The sequence below is a fragment of the Onychomys torridus genome, chromosome 7 (assembly GCF_903995425.1).
Source record: "Onychomys torridus chromosome 7, mOncTor1.1, whole genome shotgun sequence".
Lineage (NCBI taxonomy): Eukaryota > Metazoa > Chordata > Mammalia > Rodentia > Cricetidae > Onychomys > Onychomys torridus.
Window position 1 is genome coordinate 101755445 of NC_050449.1, and position 24624 is coordinate 101780068.

General features: G+C 45.4%; 1 protein-coding gene across 3 annotated transcripts; it reads left to right on the forward strand.

Moving 5' to 3' along the window:
- The first annotated feature begins 292 nt into the window (after window positions 1-292).
- Slc25a20 (solute carrier family 25 member 20) lies at window positions 293-23374 on the forward strand. Of its 3 annotated transcripts, none has more exons than XR_004945488.1 (10): window positions 293-575; window positions 6141-6233; window positions 10841-10968; window positions 15606-15696; window positions 17819-17936; window positions 19816-19888; window positions 20241-20350; window positions 20955-21079; window positions 21604-21737; window positions 23289-23374. XR_004945488.1 is itself a non-coding variant. In XM_036194164.1 (9 exons), the coding sequence occupies exons 1-9, from the start codon at window positions 471-473 to the stop codon at window positions 21664-21666; spliced, it is 906 nt and encodes a 301-aa protein (XP_036050057.1). In that variant the 5' UTR covers window positions 293-470; the 3' UTR covers window positions 21667-22449. The 3 variants fall into 3 exon arrangements, 1 of the variants encoding a protein (XP_036050057.1); XR_004945489.1 differs by having other exon boundaries at window positions 21604-21723; XM_036194164.1 differs by lacking the exon at window positions 23289-23374 and having other exon boundaries at window positions 21604-22449.
- Window positions 23375-24624: the final 1250 nt, after the last annotated feature.

The window sequence follows — 24624 nt, forward strand, 5'->3', positions numbered from 1 at the left end:
ATTTTTACCATAAGATGTACTACGCATTTTTCACTTACCTTTGTCATGGTTTATCAAACTTTTAAGGACAGGGACCTGCGTGCTGTACTTCAGCACCTAAAGAGAGTGGCTGGCTGGCACATAAAAGGGTGTATGCGACCACTGTGGAGTGCACAGATACATTGGACCACAGAGGAACAGAGGGGGAAAAAGTCCAAGAAGGTTTCCCGGATGAGTAAGTGCATGGCAGACACTCCCAAGCCCCTCCCATACAGCATTAAGGAAGCCCCGCCCACTAGAGAAGAGCTGCGGCCGGAAGTAGACTTCGGGCGGAAGCCAGGCGAGGCCAACTGGACCCTCCTTCCGACCTGCCCGAGGCCCCGCCCTCCCTAATGTAGGCGAAAGGTCGGCGGAACCTGTAGTGTAGCTGGGGCAGCCGAGCAAGACCTGGACCGCCCGGAGCTGCCAGGTAGACCGACAGAAGCCTGACCATGGCAGACGGGCCGAAGCCCATCAGTCCGCTGAAGAACCTCCTGGCCGGCGGCTTTGGCGGCATGTGCCTGGTGTTTGTGGGGCACCCGCTGGACACGATCAAGGTGCGCGGAGTCTGGATTGGGGGGCTTATGGGGGCAAGGACCGAGGCGACGCGGAAAGTAGTGTCCCCGGTGAGATGCTGCCTCTGGGCAGGAGTGGGGCGGGCTAGCTGCTTCCGTGGGAAGTTTACGGAGGGTTGGTGTGTAGCTTGTAAGTAGAGCGCTGTCTACCTAGTAGGGCAAAAGGCTCAGCATGCAACACCCCCAGCACCTCAAAAAGAAAAAAAAAATCTCGAGAATCATTCTAAAGAGTGGGCAGAGGCTGTCCCTCGCGCCCCAAGAGCCAGACAGCTGCTATTTCAAGGTCTTCGCTTGACGGTCTTTTCTGACCCTACACTATTTTGAGATGAAAAGGAAAAACTTACTCTGTTTCTAAACCTGTTTCCATTTAATCCTAATATTTTGTTATAAAGATTGAAACAGGATCTCTGTAAACCCAGCCTTCCCCCCCCCCCAAAAAAAAGGACAAAGGTGTCAAAGATGTCCTTTGACACAGTCCTGTGAGGCCAGTGTGCCTGTAGCTTTCTCGTGCAGTTTACTTTGCCTGAAGAAGCAATTGGCCATTTTCAGCCAGTCACTCACTGCAGGTTAAGCGTCATAGTCACCCCCATAGAGAGCAATGGTGGACCCAGTGACCAGCCAGTTTCAGCCCAGGAAATCGTGATCACAGAGGAAACCCACCAGAGCTTATTCCTGCATCTTTCTCTCCTCGCCCCTCCATTCTTCCCCTTGCTGCACTCAGCAAGGTCTTGCTGGAGACCAAAGTCTATATCCTATGACTTAGCTCCTAAAGCCTCATTATTGTTTTTTGTTTTTTGTTTTTTTTTTCTTTTTTCTTCATTTCTGGACATGGACTTGAAGGAAAATCATAGGTCACAGCCAGGATGAGCCTGTGGGGGGAAGACACGAGTCTTTTGTGTGTGTGGATGTGTGTTGCTGGGGCATGGGACCCAGAGAAGACATGGGTCTCATGAGGGTGGTAGCCAACGTTGGGGCTTCTTAGGATATCAGTTTCCTCAGAAAGAAAATAGTATCTAAGGGTTCTTCCTGTTGGCAGGCTTGGGCAGCAGGCTATCTGATGGCTTCTTCTGTTCAAGATTGAAGCTGACCAAAGACAGAGCTCATTCTGGGGGATTCTATACTGTTCTGTAATTGGAAATCAGATCTTGGCAGGCAGCAGGGGCTGTTCTTGTGTTGCGCTTCTAAGGAAGTGGTTCGCACAAGTAGCTCTGTGTGTGTGGCTTTTATTCCTAATCTTATTCTACAGAGACAGAAATCTTGGTCTGCACACCTGAGACTTTTAAAAGTTTCATATCCTTATTGTCTTCTTATGTAAATGTTGTTCCTGTCTCATATCCTCTTGTTCTTGACATTCCTCCCAGCAAGGGCCCAGTGACCTCTGTACTGAATTATAAATGACTGAAAATGCTCACTGGCATGTTGACACCAGAAGATGCCAGAAGACTTTCCTTTTAGTGTAAATCAAAACCACAGATTGCTGACTGCTGTCCTTTTGACCTCAGAGAGCTAGGTGGTCACCAACTAAACCCTGATGCTTTTGTGATTTGGTTTTGGTTTTGAGGCAGGGTCTCATGTATTTTATGCTGGCCTCAGACTCATTATGTAGAAGAAGATGACCTTGAACTTACCCTAAGATGACCTTGAACTTATCCTCCTTCTACTTCCCAAGTACTTGAAGGATCTTTCAGAGGTTCAAGGTAACTGAGTCATAGCCTACATGTCCTGTTAACTGAGAATTGGCACACTTCAGAACTGGGGCTTGGAAAATTTTTATGGAAGGTAGGGTTGGAGCAGGTATTTAAAAACTGGATGATTTTTGCTGGATGTGGCAGCCCAAGCTTTTAACCCCAGCACTCAGGAATCAGAGGCAGGCAGATCTCTGTGAGTTCCAGGAAACCAGCCCGATCTACAGAGCGAGGACAACCAGGGCTGTTACATAGAGAAAACTTTTCTCAAAAAAACAAAAACAAAAGAAAAACAAAGCAAACAAAACAAAACAAACAAAACAAAAAAAGAAAAAGAAAAGAAAAGAAAAGCTGGCTGCGTTCTGACTGGAAGGCTAGGAAGAGCTGTGTAACCTGGCATGGGGAAGGTGGTGTCTTAGGTCTTGGAACACTGGAGGCTAGCGGTTTCTAAAGGACAGAGATTTACTCCTTGCAGTTCTGGAGGCTGGGAGTGCTGTTGTGCTGTGTCATGCCATGGTGAAAGGCAAGAGATCAAACTCTGGCCTTTTTTCAGTTGGTGTTAGTCCACTAAGAACAAGCAACATCCAGCGGCTCTCACCTCCCAGCACTGTTCCTACTGCATTTTGAGGTTAAGTTCCAACATGTAGTTTGGGGCAGGAGTAAGGCAAGTGTGAGCTGGGTTATGGGGTGAGGATGTGGTGTCAGCCGAAGAGGCCTTTGGGTCCTCACTAGTTGGGTTGGCTGATGTCACGATGAGATAAATAGAAGGACATTAAAAAAATATCACCGTGGTAGCAGTGTAGCTCAGTTGAGAGAATACTTGCCTAGCATGCATTAAAACCTTAGTTTTGGGGTTGGGGGTTTAGCTCAGTGGTAGAGCACTTGCCTAGCAAGCACAAGGCCCTGGGTTCGGTCCTCAGCTCAAAAACAAAACAAAACAAAACAAAACAAAACACAAAACAAAACAAAACAAAACAAAACAAAAACCAAAAAAACCCAAAACACCTTAGTTTTGATACCCAGCACCATGTAAAGCCTAAGCAGGATGCCCCTTAATACCGGCACTTGGGGAGTAGAGGCAGAGGGCTAAGAAGGTCAAGGGCACCTTTGCTGCAAATTGAATTTGAGCCCAGCTTGGGATACATGAAACTGTACCTCAGAAAAATAAGTAAATAAAATAAAAATGCTGGTCTACATTGTGAGTTCAGGCGAGCTGGGGTTACATAGTGAGACCCGGTTTCAAAACAAAGATGAAAAATAACCCCAGCGCTTGGGAACTGGTGCTGGGAGGGCTCAGAGTGCAAGTTCATGTCTTTGGCTATATATTGAGTTTGAGCTAGCCTGGGCTTCTTAGGACTCTGTTACAAAACAAGAAAAATCACAAAAAGATAGCAATCAAAATGTGTGCACTGGGTATGTTGGTTAACACTTAATAATCCAAGCAGTTAACATGGCTGTGTAGAACATCATCATGAGTTCAGGACTACCCAGGAATACATAATGAAACTGAGGCAAGTCTGGGCTACGTAGTGAGAACCTATATTTAAAAAAAATTAAACAGGAGGTGGTGGTTCACGCCTTTAATACCAGCACTTGGGAGGCAGAGACAGGTAGATCTCTGAGTTCAAGACCAGCCTGGTCTACAGAGTAAGTTCTAGGATAGCCAGGGCTGCACAGAGAAACCGTGTCTCAAAACAAACAAACAAACAAAAAGACCACCTAAATAAAATATTTTATAATTTTTTTAAGTGTGTGTGCTTGTGTTTGTGTTCACATGAGTGCAGGTTCCCATGGAGGCCTGAGGTATCAGATTTCATTGGAGCTGCAGTTACAGTTAGTTGTAGCCACCTTGCATAGGTGCTGGGAATTGAACTCTGGTCCACTGCAAGAGTAGTATGTGCTTTTAACCACTAAGCCATCTCATCACTTCTCCAGCCCAAATAAAAGTTTGTTTGTTTGTTTTTAAGACAGAGTTTCTCTATGTAGTCCTAGTTACAGAGCAGAACTCACTCTGTAGACCAGGCTGGTCTTGAACTCAGAGATCTACTTGCCTCTGCCTCCCAAGTGCTGGGACTGAATGCTTGCCTGGCCAATGAAGTTGTGTTTTCTCCTCCCCTGCTTTGGTGGTGCTAAAGATAAAACCAAGGACCTTACATATGCTAGACAAATGCACTATCACTGAGCTACATCCCCAGCTCTACATCAGAAGTTCTTCCCACTGCTCTTCCCTGCTTACCATGGAAGGTTATGCCTACTATGGAGAATCTGAAGGTGAACATAAGGAACTTGGGATATAAAGCAGTGATAACCACCAGACATTATGACTGTTGTGTCCCACAAACCCCACAAATTTGCATGTCATTCCTGCTGCCCAGTGAATGCCTTCCTTACTCGGGCATGTCAGGTACTAACTAACACATGCAACAATAAAGATTTATAGCTGGGCGGTGGTGGTGCATGCCTTTAATCCCAGCACTCGGGAGGCAGAGGCAGGCGGATCTCTGAGTTCGAGGCCAGCCTGGGCTACAGAGTGAGTTCCAGGAAAAGGCGCAAAGCTACACAGAAACCCTGTCTCAAAAAACAAAAAACAAAAACAAAAAACAAACAAACAAAAAGAAAGATTTATACAGAAGTGGAGGAAGAACATGTTGAGAATGAGGTTTTGGAAAGGTTGGTGTGAAGACAGCCTTGAGAGGCATTTGGAGAACAAGAGGAAAAATCATCCTGGAAAAGACTAAGAAGTTCTAGCTGATTCCGTTTGTATCATAGTGTAGAACTTCACCCTAAGTCTTAAGGCCCTAACTAAAGACTCATTAATGCTCACAGTCTTTTGAGTCTTGTTTGGGGGAGCACTTGGGGTGGGTGGTCTGCCTTCGTTCTGTTTCTTTTTGAGATAGATTCTCTTGTAGCTTAGTCTGGCCTTGGACTCATTATATAGCCAAAGATGGCAAACTCCTGCTTCTCCTGTCTTCTTAAGTGCTCCCAGGCCCAGCTTGGCTCAGTGTTGTCTTTTTATAAAATAGTCACGAAGATGCCTAGTGGTTCAGGGATGTAGCCTAGTCACTGGTAGAGTGTTTGCTTAGCATGCATGAAGCCCTGGGTTCAGTCCCCAGTGCAACATAAAACCAAGCATGGTGCTGATGAGTGAATATATATATTTTGTGTCCAGTGAAATATTTGACAGTAAAAATAATGAACTTGTGGGTGTGTGTGAAGGAAGTAGGAGGGAGATGAATTATATGCATGAGATACATTTTATACGTGCATGAAACTGTCAAAGAATAAATCTAAAAGTACTTGCAAAAAATGAGATGATGGAGAGCTGGCTCCTCTTAAGAGCACTTGCTGCCCTGCATAGGGCCGTTTCCATTCCCAGCATCCACATGGCGTTCCACAACTGTAATCAGTCCCTGAGGTTCTGGCAGGCTCTATGGGCACTGCATGCATGTGGTGTGTATAATGTGGTCAGACAAAACACTCATATACACAAAGTGATGTGTGTGTGTGTGTGTGTGTGTGTGTGTGTGTGTGTGTGTGTGTGTTTAAGGAATGAGAAGCCCTGTCTCCAAGGCCAAAGATAAATAAATAGAATGAGTACTGATGAAATAGTGAATCAAATTAAGAAAATGCTGAAGATGTCCAGAAAGGCCCACATTTCCCTGCTTAAATGAAATTGAAGGGCTGAGGATGTAGCTCAGTGGGAAAGTTGCTTTATACAGGGTTCTAGGTTCCATCTTCAGCTCTGTAAATGAGGAGGAGGAGAAGGAGGAAGAGGAGGAGGAGGAGGAAGGGAGAGAAAAGGAGGAAAGTTGGATCATTGCTGGTAACTCTGGAAGGTGATTATTTTAATTTCTGTTTTCAGGTCCGACTGCAGACACAACCACCAAGTTTGCCCGGACAGGCACCTATGTACTCTGGAACCTTCGACTGCTTCCGGAAGACTCTTATGAGAGAGGTGTGCTTCGGGTGCTGGGTGTCCCTTGCTTGGGGGACTGTACTCAGGGGTCGGCACTACTCCCAGGGGAAGAAAACAGCTGTGTGATTCTGCTGGCCACAGTGATAGCTCTGCAGCTGTATTCTCCTCATCTGCTCTGGAGCCTGATAATTCCAGCTACCATTTATACAGATGAATGAAGCCAATAAAATCCTTTGCTCTGTCTGGGCAGTAGTGGTGCACACCTTTAATCCCAGCACTTGGGAGGTTGAGCCAGGCAGATCTCTGTGAGTTTGAGGCCAGCCTGGTCTACAGAGTGAGATCCAGGACAGGCACCAAAACTACACAGAGAAACCCTGTCTTGAAAAACCAAAAAAAAGGGCTGGAGAGATGGCTCAAAGGTTAAGAGCACCAGCTGCTCTTCCAGAGGTCCAGAGGTCCTGAGTTCAATTCCCAGCAACCACATAGTGGCTCACAACCATCTGTAATGAGATCTGGCACCCTCTTCTGTATACATAATAAAAAAATAAATCTTTAAAAAAAAAAAAAAAAGGTAAAAATTTACATCTTGCCATGTGGTGGCTTGTGCTGTAATCCCAACACTTGGAAAGCTGGGATAAAAAGATCTGAGTGCAAGGTTAGCTTAGGCTGCATGGAGAGCTCCTGTATCAAAGAACAATACAGGGGTTGGGAATCTAGCTCAGTGGTAGAGCGCTTGCCTAGCAAACACAAGGCCCTGGGTTCGATCCTCAGCTCAAAAAAAAAAAAAAAAAAAATACAGGACTAGAGAAATAGTTCAGCAATTGAGACATTTATTGTTCTTGCAGAGGATCCAGGGTTGGTACCCAGCACTCTTTTTTTTTTTTTGGTTTTCCAAGTCAGGGTTTCTCTGTGTGGCTTTGCGCCTTCCCCGGAACTCGCTCTGTAGACCAGGCTGGCCTCGAACTCACAGAGATCCGCCTGGCTCTGCCTCCCGAGTGCTGGGATTAAAGGCGTGCGCCACCATCACCCAGCACTCAGCACTCTTATAGTGGCTCACAACCATTCATAACTCCAGTTCCAGCGGACCCAACACCTTATTCTGACCTCTGAGGGCACCAGGGACACATATGTGCACATACATATATTCAGACAAAACACTCATAAAATAAATATCTGAAAAACAACAACAAAAAAAATCAAAAAAGAAGTGTGTGAGGTCTAGAGAAAAAAAGAGGCCAGCAGAATCTCCACACTCCTAGACAGGAACATCTAGTTGTTATAGGGTTATTTGATTATATCATTTTTAATAGAATGTGATTTTTTTTCCTTTGGTTTTTTCAAGACAGGGTTTTTCTGTGTAACTCTGGTTATCCTGGAACTCCTTTTGTAGACTAGGTTGTCGAACTCACAGAAATCCACCTGCCTCTGCCTCCTGAATGCTGGGATTAAAGGGATACACCACCACTGCCTGGCAAAAGAATGTGATTTTAAAAATATTATTCATGGGTATGGAAGTCCATGTATGTGCCTGGTGCCTATATAGTTCAGAAAATGGAATGGATGTTGTGGAGCTGGAATTATGAATGGTTGTGAGCCACCATGTGTGTGCTAAGAGTTCAAGCCAGTTCCTCAGTGAGAGGAATGCTCTAAAGCACTGGACCACCTCTCAGGTCCCCTTTCTTCATCTTTGATGTTTTGAGATGGTGTTTCATGCTGCATCCCATGCTGTATTTGAGTTCCCATTAGCCCTTTACCTCCCTCTCTGCTAAGATTACAATTGCACTGAAATACAACCTGCATATGATTATCTACCTAGTAGACGTCGTTAAACACGTAGAAACTGAAGAGTGGGTATCACCTAGAAGTATAAGGGGTCTGCGAAGGGATGGGCTCATCCTTGGTGTAGACATGTCCAGGATTCCTGCCGGACTCAGTGTAGAAGGAAGGTGTTGAGGCAAGGGCAGCTCAGCTTTCGCACCCAAGCTGGACCCGTGTTTCTTTCGGGCCCTCTTATGTATCGATACTGGGGTGGAGGCTCTAAACTTCAGTTCTGCCCAGAGCTCTCTGCCTTTAAGGAAGAGAGCCAAGTGTACATGTTTCTTGGTCAACAATTTTTTTTTTTTTAACTGTATCCTGGGTGTGAGGGGAGGGGCTTATGTAAATCCAACTCCTAAGTCAAGCCTAAGTAGCATGTATTTATAGTCCTGATTTCCCAGGAGGCTGAGACAGGAGGATTGCCAGAATTGAGTTGGAGTTCAGCTTGAGAAAACAGAAACCAGAAAGAACGCAGTAAAGACCTAACTCTTTACAGAGTTTAGTATGTTTCTTTAGTCCATATTTGTACACCTCCTTGTTTTTCAGTGTACCAGATGTAGGTAGCCCTGTCTTCTGGAGGTGCCAGACATGAGTCGTATTTCATGAGGCTGACAGACCATTGGAGTGGAAGAGAGACTAGGTGGTTGTCAGGAGGCCTGTGTGGCCCCTGAGGAACTGGGCATCCTTCTCATCCCAACTCAGAGCTGTAGGAGAGACTTTGGCGGGACTTTGTCACATGCTGCTCTTGCACCTTCCTCCTAGACCGCTGTCCTGGCCTGTTATTGCCGCTGTCCTTTGCCCTTGGTGCATGCCCCTGCAGCCTGTAGCAGTGCCAGGCTTTTGTGGGATCAGGCGAAGTCTTAATCGGTGTGTGCCCCTTTGGTTCCAGCAGGGTCTGCACTGAGGACAGTCTTCAGCTTGGGTCTGGGTTGCCTTCCTGCTGTGCAGCCTGCCCTGTCGGGGGCGATCTTCACTCTTAGTTTTAGTATTTGTTTTCTTTTTATTAAAGTTATATAGCATTTAATTTTTCCCTGGAAGGCAGAGTAGCCAAGTGATCCTTGTTCTTTCCGTCTACTCCAGCGGCAAGGACTCTCGGCTCCTTCAGTTGTTTACACTGCTTCTACCTAACTACATACTGCATTTGCTGTTGTATTTTATATGTTAATGCATCTTTTTAAAGATTTATTTATTTCTTATGTATACAGTGTTCTGTTGCATGTATGCCTGCAGACCAGAAGAGGGCACCAGATCTCATTACAGATGGTTGTGAGCCACCATGTGGTTGCTGGGAATTGAACTCAGGACCTCTGGAAGAGCAGCCAGTGTTCTTAACCTCTGAGCCATCTCTCCAGCCCCTCTTTTGTTGTTGTTGTTTTCTTTCTTTCTTCTTTCTTTTCTTTTTGAGAGAGATTTAATCTTATTTAGCCAGGATGGCTTCAAACTCTTAGTCTTCTTGCCTGTTTCCTGAGTGCTGGTATTACAAGCATGTGCCACCATGCCCAACACTTACCTTTTTCTTTCTTTCTTTCTTTCTTTTTTTTTTTTTTTTTTTTTGAGCTGAGGATCGAACCCAGGGCCTTGTGCTTGGTAGGCAAACACTCTACCACTGAGCTAAATCCCCAATCCGCTTTTTCTTTAAGATGTGTTATTCTATGTGAGTGTGTGTTTTGCCTGCATGTCTGTCTGTGCATTACGTTTGCCTTGTGCCCATAGAGGTCAGAAAAGGCTCTTAACTGATGAACCATCTTTCCAAGCTTACTCCACTCCACTCCCAAGTCCATTAAAACTAATTTTTATCGTCTGGGTGTGGTAATACAGGACTTTTAATTTCAGCATTATGGGAGGTAGAAGCTAATCTCTTTGAATTCAAGGCTGTCTTGGTCTGCATAAGAAGTTCCAGACTAGATAGGGGCACAGTGTGACACTGTTTCAAAAAAAAAAAAAAAATCTTGAGACAAGATTTCACTAAACTTCCCAGGCTGGTCTTAAAACTCAGACTGCATCTCTGGTACATCTTTTTTGGATTTTTACAGAGATTTAGGAGGCAGGTAGTTCTCTTTGTGAGTTCAAAGCCAGCCTGGGTTATATAGCAAGCTCCAGGACAGCCAGGACTACCTAGAGAGACCCTGTCTCTAAAAAAAAAAAAGTGAATGATGCCTGTGGACTGAAACCTAGGGTGACTTCTGACCCGTGTAGCTGGAGACTTCTCTCCAGCCCTGCCAAGCCGTCAGTCCTGCAGCCCACTTATAAAATAAACACACAGACGCTTTTATTATTTAAACTGCTTGGCCGTTAGCTCAGGCCTACCATTGTCTAGCTCTTACTCTTATATTCAGCCCATTTCTATTAATCTGTACTTTGCCACATGGCTCATGGCTTACCAGTACCTTACATCTTCCTTGTCCTGGCGGCGGCTGGCAGTGTCCCCTTCTGCCTTCCTGTTCTCTCAGTTCTCCTCTCTGTTAGTCCCGCCTATAATTCCTGCCTGACTACTGGCCAATCAGCAGTGTTTTATTTACCAATCATCCACAGCAGACCTACATATGCACTCATGTGCACTGGCACACACGTGTACACCTAAACATGCATATCTACACACACACACACACACACACACAAATTCAAAGATTCAAGGAGGGGGAGCTAGGCAAATCTCTCTGTGCTTGAAAAAGGTGAAGAAGAAAGTCTTGAGTTAGAGGCTGTGTGACTTACTTTCCTGTTTTGGAAGTGGCAAAGAGTTGGGGTACAGCAGAAGTGATTGGTTTGATTCCTAGGACTGAAGTACAGTGGTAGTATCTGAGAGCAGATCCTGTTTCTGTGATTCCTTGCAGGGCATCACGGGACTCTATCGAGGCATGGCTGCACCCATGATTGGAGTCACCCCTATGTTTGCTGTGTGCTTCTTTGGGTTTGGTTTGGGGAAGAAACTACAGCAGAAATCTCCAGAGGATATCCTTAGGTAAGTACTCTCAGGCAGCACTCAGTGCTGTTCTTGGTGGTGTGGTGTATGCAGAGGGAAAGTCTTTACCACTATGTTGTCCCCTGAGTCCCAGGGTTGACTTGTAGGCATTCTGAGTGAAGGAAGTACCTGCCTTTCCTTTGTTCTGTGAAATGAAAGGGAAAAAGCAGGAAAGAGCCCTTCCCTGCCTCTTTGCCAGGTTGTCGTTGATTTCTTTTCCATAGTGAACCCCCACTGCACACTGCTGTTGGGGAGCTGAATGCTGAAATTGCATGTCAAGTGCTGTGGTGGTGCCTGTGCCATATTAAGGACAGAAGTAGACCTGCTTTCCATGAGCTGCTTAAGAGAAGGTTCCAGGAGCTGGAGAGATGGCTTAGTTGCTTTTGCAGATACCTCGGTTTGGTTCCCAGGACCCACATGATGGCTCACAACTTTTGTAACTCTAGACTGGCAAAGCATTCATGCACATAAAATTAATTTTCAAAAGTACCCCAGTGTAGCCAGGATGACCTTGGCCTTCTGATGCTCTACCTGTTGTCCTCAGAGTACGGTTGTGCTCTGCCGCCCCTGGTTTCATACAGTGCCTGGGATGGAGCCCAGGGCTTTGTCCATGCAAACATTCTCCCAGCTGAGGTATATTCCCAGTCCTTGTTGCATATTCTGTAATTAAAAACATTTTTTTGTTATTTTATGTGGATGGGTGTTTTGCCTGCAAGTATGTCTGTGTGCCACATGGGTGCAGTGCCCAAGAAGGCCAGAAGAAAGTGTCAGATCTCATGGTACTGATGTTTCAGACTGTTGTGAGCTACCTTGTGGGAACTGGGAGTCCAACCTGGGTCCTCTGGAAGAGCAGCCAGTGTTCTTAACTACTGAGCCATCTCTCCAGCCCCTTTTATGTTCTTTTAGTAAAATTTTAGTGCCAGTTTGGATATAAAGTGTCAAGTGAGCCAGGCAGTAGTGGCACATGCCCTTAATCCTATCACTCAGGAGGCAGAGGCTGACAGATCTCTGTGAGTTCAAGGCCAGCCTGGTCTATGGAGTGAGTTTTAGGACAACCAGGATTACACAAAGAAAACCTATCTCAAAAAAAAAAAAAAAAATTTGAGTGAGAATTATACCTCAACATTTAAAAAAATTAATGTCCAAGCATTCTCAGAATGCTGGAGACTTGTGAGTGAAACGCTTGATTTGACAAGGTGTCCCCAGTCTTGAGCCCGACAGGAAACAACCCCTGAAAAGGCTGCAGGAAACCCAAGAACCACCAAGGCTGGCAAGGCTTGGCATCTGGGAGCTCAAGGGGGGAGGTCAGGGTGTCACATGACCGTCTTCTGTCACTGCTTCAGCCTATAGCAGAGTGAGGGTCTAAGATGCAGATAAAGGTGTTTGTAATGTGAGGTTCTGTTCCTGGAGTCAGGGTGTAGAGACTGGAAGAGCCCCAGTGTGAGGTTTGTTTTGAAGCAACAAAGCAACAAATGGCTGGCAGACCAAGGTCCTCAGGATACACAGCATCTCTGAACGCCTTTGTGTGATGTGACAGCTCACAGCTGTACTGTGCTTATGAGCTGGGTTCCCATGTAGTAACATCAGCGTGAGAGGAACAGCCTTCCTCTAGAAGCAGAATGAGACACTCGGGACCCCATCCCACCATTCAGTCTGCTTGCAGCGTTTACCTCCCTCTAGGCACTTAGCAGGGAAGGAGTTTTACCAGAGCGCTGAAATGGAAGCCCAGCACTCATAGATGCATCCTGGGATGGGGGTGGGGAGTAGCAGAGTAGGCCAGGTGTTCATAGTGTCCACATGGTGTCCTGTGTGCACACACGACCCTATTTTGGGAACAGTCCCTAAGGTTGGGCACCTTGGGAAGAGTAGAGGTCGATGGTGCTATAGAGCAATTTAGTTACTGAGATGTAACTAATTGGGGGAGAGCAGTGTAACCTGGGACTGTGAAGCTAGGCATCTATGTAAGAAGTCTCTGTGCCACCTGGGCTGGCCTACAAGGCAGAGAGTAGGCGTTTGTTTCTGGGGAAAACTGTCTCCAATTAAACAGTGATTACAGCTCTTTGGATAGGGTTACACTTAAAAAGAAGGATTGACTGACTTGACACATGCCGGCCAGGTACTGTACCACTGAGCTGCATTTCTAGCCTTTGATTTTATTTTACTTGCTTTTTTGTTTGTTTGTTTTTCAAGACAGGGTTTCTCTCTGTAGTCCTGGCTGCCCTGGAACTCACTCTGTAGACCAGGCTAGCTTCGAACTCTTAATTTTACTTTTTTGAGACAGGGGCTCACCATATGCAACTTTGGCTGGCCTGGAACTCATTATGTAGACCAGGATAGCCTCAGATTCATAGTGACCCATCATTCCCTGCCTTTGGGGTGCTAGGGCTAAAGGTGTGCACTCCCATGCCCGGCCAGCCCTCTTTCATTTGTCTATGCTTACTCTTTAGTTTTGAGACAGTCTCTCACCAGGTTGCCTAGGCTGCCTTCCAATGTATTCTGTAACTCAGGCAGTCCTTGAACCTGAAGATTTTCCTATTCCAGCTTCCCAAGTAGCTAGGGCTACAGGTCTCCACCACCCAGCCCCAAAAATATGTACATTGATACAAACTGGTGCAGCCACTTTGGAAGACTTCACATCACCAGCACATTTAAAAATACCTTGTGCCAGGCATGGTGGCACATGCCTATACTTCTGTATATCCTTGGGAAGTAGAGGAAAGAGGATCAGGAGCTCAAAGTCATCCTCACCTACATAGTGGGATCTAGGCCCGTCTCGGCTACATGAGATCCTGTCTCAAAAACAAAACAAATGCCCTGTAAGTTGGCTCTGTGGCCCCTGTTAAGAGTCCAGGGCCAGCCTGGCAGTATAAGACCTCTGTTGAAATGAAAAGAAACAAAACGCAGTCTCTTGACTGTTCAGCTGTCCGCCTGTGTGCTTGGCTTCTGTGTCTGAAGTAGACTTGTCAGCCTTTGTGGGCGCATAGAAGAACTGGGTTGTTAAAACTGTTGCTGTTCCTACAGGGAAGCGGCCACGACAAGATGTCCTCTGTTGCTCTTGGCATCTGTCTCCCTTGTCTTGGACTCCTTTGGGGTGGTTCTGGCCTGAAGGCTCAGTTGTCAGAGCTTTGGACTAATGGGGCCTGTGCAAGGAACAGTATGGGCAGTAAGGGCCAAATTTTCAGCAACATTTGGTAAATTGCAGGGGCGGGGGGGGGGGAACAACAGGACTCTATTGAAGTACTGAATGTGACTTTGTGTCCCGTTATCTGGACATGCTGGTGCTACTAATCCTAGAAAGATAGGCCTGCTAGAGGTGGCTCCAACAGCTTTAGTGATAGACACTAGGACTTTCACATTCCTTCCATACTCAGGCTGCTTCATTCTGCAGGAGTTAGTGAGGACCCGTCATTCCTGGGTACCTTCATTGACTTTGCTTTTCTCAACACTTACATTACAGTCCTCATTACTGGATTGGTATGAAGGGGAGGTGTTTTTTGTTTCTGTTTCTGTTTTTTGTTGTTGTTGTTTTTTTTTTTTTTTTTTTTTTTTGAGACAGGGTTTCGCTGTGTAGCCCTAGCTGTCTTGGAACTCACTCTGTAGATCAGTCTGGCTTTGAAGTCACAGAGCTCTGTCTGCCTCTGCCTCCTGAGTGGGATTAAAGGCATGTGCCACCACTGCATGGCTGAAGGTTAGTTTTAAATGTCATTTTGCCGCAACTTAGAGTCACCTGTGAAGAGAATTCCCATTGTAGTAATCGTCTTTATCTGGTTGGTTTGGGGGCATGTCTTATTGTTAATTGATGTAGAAAGATTTAGCCCATGGAGTGGCGTCATTCTCTAAGCAGGGGCACTGAACTATATAGGACAGAAGACTAGAGAAGCTAAAAACAGGCAGCATGAGTGTATTTGTTCCCCTCTGTTCTTGATCGTAAATGTGATATAACTAGCTGCTTGACTTCCTGTCTTACGGCCCCAAATGATGGGTTGTGACCATGGCTATTGTGAGACAAACCTCATCTTCCCTTTGGTTGCTCTGCTCAGGGGATTTTATCACAGCAACAATACTGAAACAGAGCACCTGGCTGTTCCTTTGCCTGCAGGATGCCCACAACCATTCTCCTTGACCTTGAAGCTTTTCTTCTTGAGTCTTGGCTTCATGTTCTAGGCCCGTAGTGGCCCAGGATATGTGATATTGGAGGGGAACTGGGGTCCACTGGGGTTTAGATCTCAGGTTAGAGACTCTCCTTGCCCCACAGCAACTCAGTATTTTACAGCTAGGAAATCAAGGCTTGCAGAGACCTGGTAACTAGTCCAGAGTTACTGAGCATAGCAGGCTCATGGTAGAAAACGCGTCTCACTATAAAGTTTTTCTCTGGGAGGAGGGGATTCCGAGTGTGTGCCTATTATGTGTGGGCATCAAGGGCCTCCTATTCTTGACATCAGGCCCCCTTGCTGTGGTAAATTTGAGGTTAGAATTTACCAGGAAACTGTCTTTGTGTAAAATCTGGCTTACTTGTGGTCGTGCTTCTCTCCAGCCCACATTCTTGCTTTTCCTGACAAAACCGTTCTCTCTGCTGGGATCACCTCAGCCCTGGATGGATAACCACAAGTGGTTGTTTCTGGTTTTGTTCAATGCAGCTACCCGCAGCTGTTTGCAGCAGGGATGTTATCTGGTGTGTTCACCACAGGAATCATGACCCCTGGAGAAAGGATCAAATGCTTACTGCAGGTAAGGGTGTGGTCTGTGAGGAGGATGCCAGCACGCGGTTCTGCATGTGTGTTAGTATTTTTGTGAGTTTGTTGTTTTGAGTCACAGTCTTGCTATGTGGCACAGGCCGGCCTCAAACTCATGATTCTCCTGCCTCAGTCTCCCTATCCTTGGCAAGTGTTGAGGTCTTGGGCATGTTCTGCTATGCCTGGATTTGTGTTTATGTCCTTTAACCCTCTGTGAAATCTTTAGACAAGTTGGGCAAAACAAAGCTTTCAGAAACATGGAAGAACCAAGAAGTAGGTACCAGCTGTTGGGGTGCTGTCCAGGAGGTGATGCTGAGGAGGAGGCAGGAGGAGCATATGCTCACGTGTTGTGGCACAGAACTATAATCTCAGCACTCAGGAAGCTGAAGCAGGAGGCTTGCTACAAGTTCATTGTTTTCCTGGGCTATAGAGAGAGTTATAGGCCAGCCTGGGCTACCTAAGGATACCCTGTATCAAAGTACCAAAAACCAAAATGAAAACAAAAATAAAAATCCAAACAAGCAACAACTGTGGATTTAGCTACTATACAACCCAGCAACTGTATAGTCCTGGGTATTGAGCTCAGAGAAATAAACACTTAAATCTTTGTATGCAAATGTGTATGATATCTTTATTTATAGTAACCCTGAACAAAAGAACACAGGTGCCCTCAAACTGGCTGTATACCTGAGGGTGGCCTTGAACAGTAGATGACACTGCCTGTATACTTCCAGAGTGCTGGGATTGCAAGCATGAGTCCTGAAATTCAGAAGTTCTTGAAATTAAAAAATTATAGGATCAGCCAGGCATGGTGGCACACGGCTTTAATCCCAGCACTGGGAAGAAGAGGCAGACAGTTCTCTGTGAGTTCAAGGCCAGCCTGGTCTACATAGAGTTCCTGGACAGCCAAGGCTACATAGAAACCATCTCAAAATAAATAATAATAATAATAATAATAATAATAATAATAATAATAATAATAATAATAAACTCCACAGAAACAATATAGAATGGCATTTACTGGACTTTTGGGCAGTAAATGGAGATATACAGCATCTTGGGCAGGAGCAGCCTCCCTTCTGCCTCTGATGAGAGATGATATGGCTCAGTGGTAGAGTATCTGCTTAGCATATGCAAAGTCCAAGGTTCAGTCCCCCAAGAACAACCTTTCAATTTCTGAAGTGCTGTTGATAAGGGTAGGTAGGTCTGGATGGATGCATCATGTGACATTTTATTCACTTACTATATTGTTTTAGTTATGTTTGTTTTGCTTTGGGTTTTGTTGAATTTTGTTTGTTTGTTTTTGAAACAGAGTCTCATGTAGCCCAAGTTAGCCTCATGTTTACTATGTAGAGAATAGTAGCCTTGAACTCCTGGTCCTCCTGTCCCTTCCTCTCCACAACTGTGATTATAGGCATGCACCATCATGCTTGGTTTAAAAAAACACACTTATTTTTAAAGAACATTTAAAAGTCACTTTACTGTTATTGGGATGGGAGCATATGCCACAGTGCATATGTGACTGTGAGAGACAACTTTGTGGGTCAGCTCTCCTTCCTGTGTGTCACAAGCCTGCACAGCAGTGCCTCACCCACTGATCCAGTTCACTGGCCATTTTCTTTTCCTTTTCTGAGATAGTGCCCCTTTCTTCTTTGCGGCTGTTGAGAGAGGTAGCCACCGAGTCTTTTGTTTCAGTTTTGTTTTTCACTTTGAAATTTTGTTTGTTTCTTCTTTGTATATTCTAATTTATCCGCTAAAACTATGCATTTCTTTGCTGTGGCTATTTTTATGTTTCAAGCATACTCAGAATTTTTTCATTCAAAGATTTTTATCATGACTGCCTTATAAATCTTTGACAGAGAGTTCTAACACCCCTGGCATCTTGCTGGCATTTGTTGTCTTTTTATGAGCAGGTATGTGTGTACAGGAGCGTGTGGAGGCCAGGCCTCAGTTACAGGTGTTGTCTCTTAGGCTCCACCTATCCACCTTGTCTTTTGAGACAAGGTCTCTCACTAGCCTGAGGCTCAATGGTTAAGCTAGGCGGCTGGCCAGGGAACCCCAAACCTGCTGGGTCTGTCATTTGCTGTTTTGACTTGATGACCTTCCATCCCTCCCAGATTCAGGTTTCTACAGGGGAAAACAAATACAATGGTACCTTGGACTGTGCAAAGAAGCTCTATCAGGAGTATGGGATCCGTGGCTTCTACAAAGGGACTATGCTTACCCTCCTGCGAGGTAAACTCTGAAGCATCGCACCTAGGTCACCTGGGAAGGTCAGGGGATGAGAGTCTGTCACAGAGAGGAGCTTACCTGGACTATAGATCAGTGTTGACACATGCCCTTATAAACCTGTAGTGTGTGTCCTGCTTATGGGCAATCTCACCCAGTGTGGACACAGAGAAGGATGGAGAGGTTTATCCTTCCTGAATGTCTTCAGGGGTGGAGTCATGACATGGGAAGGCAGTGGCTACTGGTTAGAAATCATGGCTGAAGGGATGAGAAGGGGAAGAAGAAAGACTTAGGAACAGTGGGAATCTGGCTGGGGCTTGTGCATGCTAGGCAGTGCTTTACCACTGAGCTACACTCCCACTCCTCCTCTTGGTTTTGACAGGCAGGGTTCCTGAGGAAGAGACAGTCTTACCCTGAGATGGCAGCTTGAAGGAAGGCCAGATAATAAGCTGTAATTGTAACTGCTTGGAGTTGGTGTATTGTGACGACCACCTACAGGGACTTAGAAGAGGCTTTACATCATGTTTGTTTACACTCACTAGTGCTTGGCTCTCAGCAGCATCTGATAGTTGCAGGGTATCTGGCATGGTGGAGCACACCTTTTATCCCACCACTCTGGGAGATAGGCAGGAGAATGTCTTGAGTTCCAGGCTGGTCTGGTCTACAGAGTGAGTTCCAGGACAGGCAAGGTTACACAGAGAAACCCTGTTTCAAAAAAAAAACAAAAACAAAAACAAACAAACAAAAGATGTAGGGGCTGGAGAGATGGCTTAGTGGTTAAGAGCACTGGCTACTTTGCTAGAGTACTCAGGTTCAATTTCCAGCACCCACTGTCCGTAACTCCAGTTCTAGAGGATCTGTTGCCCTCTTCTGGCCTCTCTGGGCATTGCACACATATGGTGCACAGACATAAAAGCAGACAAAATTCTCATACACATAAAGTAAAATAAAAAAAATCTTTTTGATTGTGAGCCTAGCCTTTAATGGCTGAGCCATATCTCTAGCCCATAAAATAAAAAAATAAAGCTAAAAAAATTAAAAGTAAAAAGGATGAGCTGGGCGGTGGTGAAGCACACCTTTAAATTAATCTCAGCACTTGGGAGAGGGTGGCAGGCAGATTGCTGAGTTCAAGGACAGTCTGGTCTACAGAGAGTTCCAGGCTAGCCAGGACTACACAGAGAAACTCTTGTCTCAAAACAAAACAAAGAAACCAAAAAGATGTAGCTGCTGAAGAACTTCTCAGGATCTTCCCCAGAGAAGAACACACTAATTGGTCATCCCTGAAGATATATGCATACATTATACATTATACAGTAACATATACAGACCAAGAAGGTTGGTCTGTATAATGCATTTATACTATATATGTGTGTATATACATATATAGTATATATTTAATATAAATATATATATTTATGTAGTATAAATATATTTGTATATATTTATGTAGTATAAATATATATACAAAGAAAAAGAGGTCATGAGTTTGAAAGAGAGCAATGGGGTGGTACATGGGGGGGTTGAGGGAGAAAAGGGTAAATGATCTAATTTTAACCTCAAAAAAAAAAAATTAGCTGGCCCATGGTAGCTCACACCTTTAATCCCAGCACTTGGGAAGCAGAGGCAGGTGGATCTCTGGGAGTCTGAGGCCAGCCTGGTCTACAAGTTGAGTTCTAGGACAGCCAGGGGTACACAGAGAAACTTTGTCTTTAAAAAACAAAAAAACAAAAAATTATTGTTTTTAAAAAGAACTCAGCAATCTCTGAATACTCTAGTGCCAATCTGTAGAGATTTTATTGATTTTTTTTTTTTTGGATTGATGGAAAATTCTTATGAATCAAGATTTTATTGATTTTTTAATTCACCTCTTTATTGCCACTCACAGATGTTCCAGCCAGTGGGATGTATTTCATGACATATGAATGGCTTAAAGATCTCTTCACTCCAGAGGGAAAGAGGTGAAAAGAACATTAGAATGTAGAAGCCATTTTCCCACTTCTGGGTAGGTTGTCTCCTCCCATAGGTGGGTCTGAAGCAGACAAGATACTTGTTCTTAGCTCCATGTAGTTGCCTTTAGTAGCTGCTGGGGTGCAGCTAACATCCTTTACTCTGTGCCTCCCTCAGTGGAGGGGCATTTTAAATAATTCACGGAACCTCCTCCAACAAAGTGGCTGCTTCCAGGTCATGGACCTTGAACCTCCTCCTCGAGGCTGAAGCCCTTTCAGTGCCTTCTTCCCTGAGTATGGTGGAGGGACTGGTCTGAACATCACTGCCAAGATTGTGTCTGACCGGGGCTGTGGTGTTCTGCAGTGTCAGTGACCTCAGTGTGCCTCGGGTCCTGGTGGCTGGAGGCTTTGCGGGGATCTTCAACTGGGTTGTGGCCATTCCCCCAGATGTGCTCAAATCTCGATTCCAGACTGGTGAGTGGTGTGGCTATGGATGGAGTGGGCCCTGGCATTGACTACCCTGGGGTGCAGGGGATTTGTTTTTATTGTTTGACAGTGGGTCTCATGTAGCCCAGGCTGGCCTCTAACTTGCTCTATAACCAAGGCTCATCTTGAATTCTTGCTCTTCCTGTATCTACCTCTCAAATGCTAGGAGGTAAGCAGGGGTGTACCACCATACCTGGTGAGTGCTCAGGTCTTAAGACTGAGGCCATATTCTCTCTCTTTCATGGCAGAATCTTAATAGCTGACCAGCCTTCTCCCTCACATTTATATTCTAGAAACGCTAGGATTTCTTTCACGTCAGTCTAAACACAAAACAAGTGTCTATTCTCCCTCCCTAACATGACCCGAGGCTGTTTAATTCAATTTTTAACTCTTGGCAGCAGTAATGCAGACATGTGTCTTTGCCCCACCCAGTGTCAGCTGAGTTGTGGACTACGTCTAGATGGCCTACAGGGCGTCCTTGCCCTGGTGCTAGCTCTCACCCTACACTTAATTATTAGACTGTCCCTGTGTGGGTTGCTGTGGTCAGGTCACAAAACTTCCTGGAGCTTAAAAATTGGGTTCTCCCCTACAGCACCTCCTGGAAAATATCCAAATGGTTTCAGAGATGTGCTGAGAGAGCTGATCCGGGATGAAGGAGTAACATCCTTGTACAAAGGATTCAATGCAGTGATGATACGAGCCTTCCCAGCCAATGCAGTGAGTATCTGCTAAGGGTTATGAGTTTTCCTTCTGGACTCAGTGCAAGGAACTGGCTTTTGCTTGCTCTGGGAGTCGCCAGAGCTTTCTCATCCCCTTGCTTTCCTGTAGCTGCCAGTCAGAGGTTTGAATTTCTTGATCTGGTTATCAGAAGTGGTGGTCGCAAGACAATGTATTTTCTCTTTTTCCTCTCTTCTTTCCCCCCCATCCTTCTCCTCCATTCCCCCAATATTTTTAAAAACAAATTCTCTATATGTAGCCCAGGCTGCCTTCAAACTCCCAGTCAAAGTGCTAGGATTGTATGGGTGTGTCACCACACCCAGCCTCGGCCATGCCCATTTTAGGAAGGGACTGTAACCTGACTTAGCCTCTGAGTATTGGGTGGACAGGTGTTCATTACCAAACTCGGTTAATTTGCTCCCTTAGAATGGGTGGGAAGGGGCTCTGATATGGTGCTGGAGGTGGTATCTACAAAGAATCACTCTCTCTTGCTGTTTTCCCTTTTCCACCCAACCTCTTTGTAGGCCTGTTTCCTTGGCTTTGAAATTTCCATGAAGTTCCTTAATTGGATTGCCCCGAACCTTTGAGGCTGAGGACTGACTGCTCAAGACTTCTGGATGCTGGACAACTGTTGCTGAGAAGCGGTGGGCAGGACTAGGTAGTCCTGAAGGGTGAGGGAGGGAGATGGTGGAATCAGAGCTCCGGACATGGCTATGATGCTGAAACTGTTGCCTTAATGATATCCTCTACCTTGTAGAACTTGGTGTGCCATTTTGAAACTTGAATTTAGAATATTTCCAGAGAATTGGAGATGGAATAAATAGTTTATGGACTTACTACCTTTGGCCAAATTGCCACCTACTGGTTGACTGATGGCCCTACTACACTCAAAATACTCCTCGCTGAAGAGTTGATGGCTGACTCTCTGGAGGCCCCTTGCCTATTTTCAACCAGCTAAACCAGGAGCTGGGATCTTCAGTTGCTAGCCAGGAAAGCCCAACAGATTTCTATGGTGCCATCTACTCCTTGCCTGCACTTAGGGATGTAATGTGGATGTGAAGCCCACATCTGTCTACCAAATAAATGGACTAGGTAGATAAACCTAAGAACAGATCACCTGTTAACTATTGCTTGATATTTTTACACAAGAAAACAAACAAACAAACAAACAAATAAATAAATAAATAAATAAACAAACAAGAATTGTCTAAATGCCCAGGAGAAGGTGGAGAATTTTCTCTCCTGCTCAGTGAAGACAGCCCACCCTCCTGGGCGAGTGAAAGCCGTAATGTAGGAGGCTCTTTCGCACATTCTTTCTCTGTGAGAGCACCCAATTTTAACAGGAAACAATAAATATTGTTCCTAACTTTTGTATCGTGTGAGACTTTATGTTGTGATTCAGGGACACTTCGGCAGGGTTGGCTGTGCCCTGGCAGCTGTCAGGAACCAGTGTCTGTTCCTGGGAGCCATGGGTGGAGCCCTTGCAGGCAAGGAGGAAGTCCGGGCTGGCCTCGACTTCGCTGGCTCCCTTGATATCCCAGGGAGGATTGGTAGAACTGGGGCTCATTGGTAATTGTTGTGTCAGTCTGGGTCAGTCTGGCAGGCAGGCCACCCTGAAACCTGGCTTGTAATCCATCCTTTTGTTCACTTTCCTTTCTGTCCTGAGCCACATGGCTCTCCGTGTTTATAAATGGAAAGTCAGTTGTTCAAAAGATTCAAAAGCAGTTTGAATTTGGGGTGCCTGTGTGGTCTGATGTAGCCAGAGCAAGTTGGAACAGGGAGCCCTAAGCTGTTTGGTTCTTGTCTTAGTGGACGGGAGAGCTTGCTAAAGGGATCCTGGCTCTTCTGGCACTGTCCTGCCTGGCCAGAACACTTAGTTCCACTGCTACTTCCTTCCTTGTCTAAGCCCTCAAGAGATCCTTGGGATTTGGTTTTAGGACTATCACTCTGAGCATGAGAGGGACAGACACACCTCACCTGGGAGTTAGGAGTGTAGCTAACCTTGCAGGAAGCTGACATTAGAGAGTTCAAGGAAGGAAGCTGTATTTGAAGAATATTTCTGAATGTGGCCAAGTAAGGGGGCCAGTGAGATGGCTCAGAGGGTAACGTGTTTGAGACAGGGTCTTATGTATTCCAGCCTGACCTTGGATTCTCTGAGTGGCTGAGGAGGATGACCTTGAACTTCTGATCTTTCTACCTTCCCTCACAGGTACTGAGATTACTGTGTATCACCACAATCAGTTTATGGGATGCTGGGGACTGAACCCTGGACTTCGTGCATTCTAGGCAGGCACTTTACCAACTTTGCTATATCCTTAGTCAAAAATAAAATTTTTACTTTTTAAAAGAAATCTTTTTGAAAGATTTTTAATTATGTGTATATATATGTGTGTGTGTTTGCGTATGGGTATGTGAACATGAGTACAGGTGCTTGAGGAGGCCAGAGGCATCAGATTCCCTGGAGCTGGAGTCACAGCTGTCTGATGTGGGTGCTGGGAATCAAACTCAGGTTCTTCTGGAAGAGCACAAGTGCACTTAACCAATAAACATCTCTTCAGCCCCACCCCCACCCCTGTTTAGTGTTTATTGTTTGTTTTGTTTTGTTTTTGTTTTTTTCTGAGATAGGGTTTCTCAGCTTTGGAGCCTGACCTGGAACTCACTCTGTAGTCCAGGCTGGCCTCAAACGGAGATCTGCCTGGCTCTACCTCCCAAGTTCTGGGATTAAAGGTGTGCAACACCACTGCCCAGCCTGTTTTTTATTTTTCTTTTTGAAACAGGGTGTCTGTCATGTAGCCCAAGCTGGCATCAAACTCATTATGTAGCTGAGGATAACCTTGAATTCCTGTCTTCCTAAATTCTGGGATTATAGGTATGTATCTCTTACCTGGCTAAAAATAACATTTTGTATGTGTGTGTGTGTGTGTGTGTGTGTGTGTGTGTGTGTGTGTTCACAAATGCATTTGTGTGAAAGAGTTTTTGGTTTTTGTTTTGTTTTGTTTTGTTTTGTTTTTTTTTTTTTTTTTTTTTTTGGTTTTTCAAGACAGAGTTTTTCTGTGCAGCTTTGCGCCTTTCCTGGAACTCACTCTGTAGATCAAGCTGGCCTATCTGCCTGGCTCTGCCTCCAGAGTGCTGGGATTTAAGGCGTGTGCCACCACTGCCCGGCATGAATGAGCATTTTTATGTGTGTAGTATATGCACAAGAGTATTGGTGTGCAGGTGCAGGCTGCTGAGGTCAAAGGAGGAAGCTGAGTGTTCTGCATTGACACAGTCTTTTATTGAACTGGGGCTAGGCTGAGGGCCAACCCAAGCAATCTTCCTCTCTCCACCTCCTCACATGGCTAGGGTTACACATACACACATACATGATCATCTGAATTCAGATCCTCATGCTTGGTTTTTTTTTGGTTTTTCAAGACACGGTTTTTCTGTGTAACAACCCTATGTCTGGAACTAGCTCTATAGACTAGGTTGGCCTTGAACTCACAGAGATCCTCCTGCCTCTGTCCACTGGGATTAAAGGTGTGTGCCACCAACGCCCAGCCAGA

Bases quoted from the DNA above. Each gene is read 5' to 3' on its own strand.
- Slc25a20 (XM_036194164.1), top strand. From the start codon at position 471: ATGGCAGACGGGCCGAAGCCCATCAGTCCGCTGAAGAACCTCCTGGCC. The intron at 15,697-17,818 runs GTAAGGGTGTGG...CATCCCTCCCAG, and splicing joins GGATCAAATGCTTACTGCAG to ATTCAGGTTTCTACAGGGGA. The intron at 20,351-20,954 runs GTGAGTGGTGTG...TCTCCCCTACAG, and splicing joins CAAATCTCGATTCCAGACTG to CACCTCCTGGAAAATATCCA.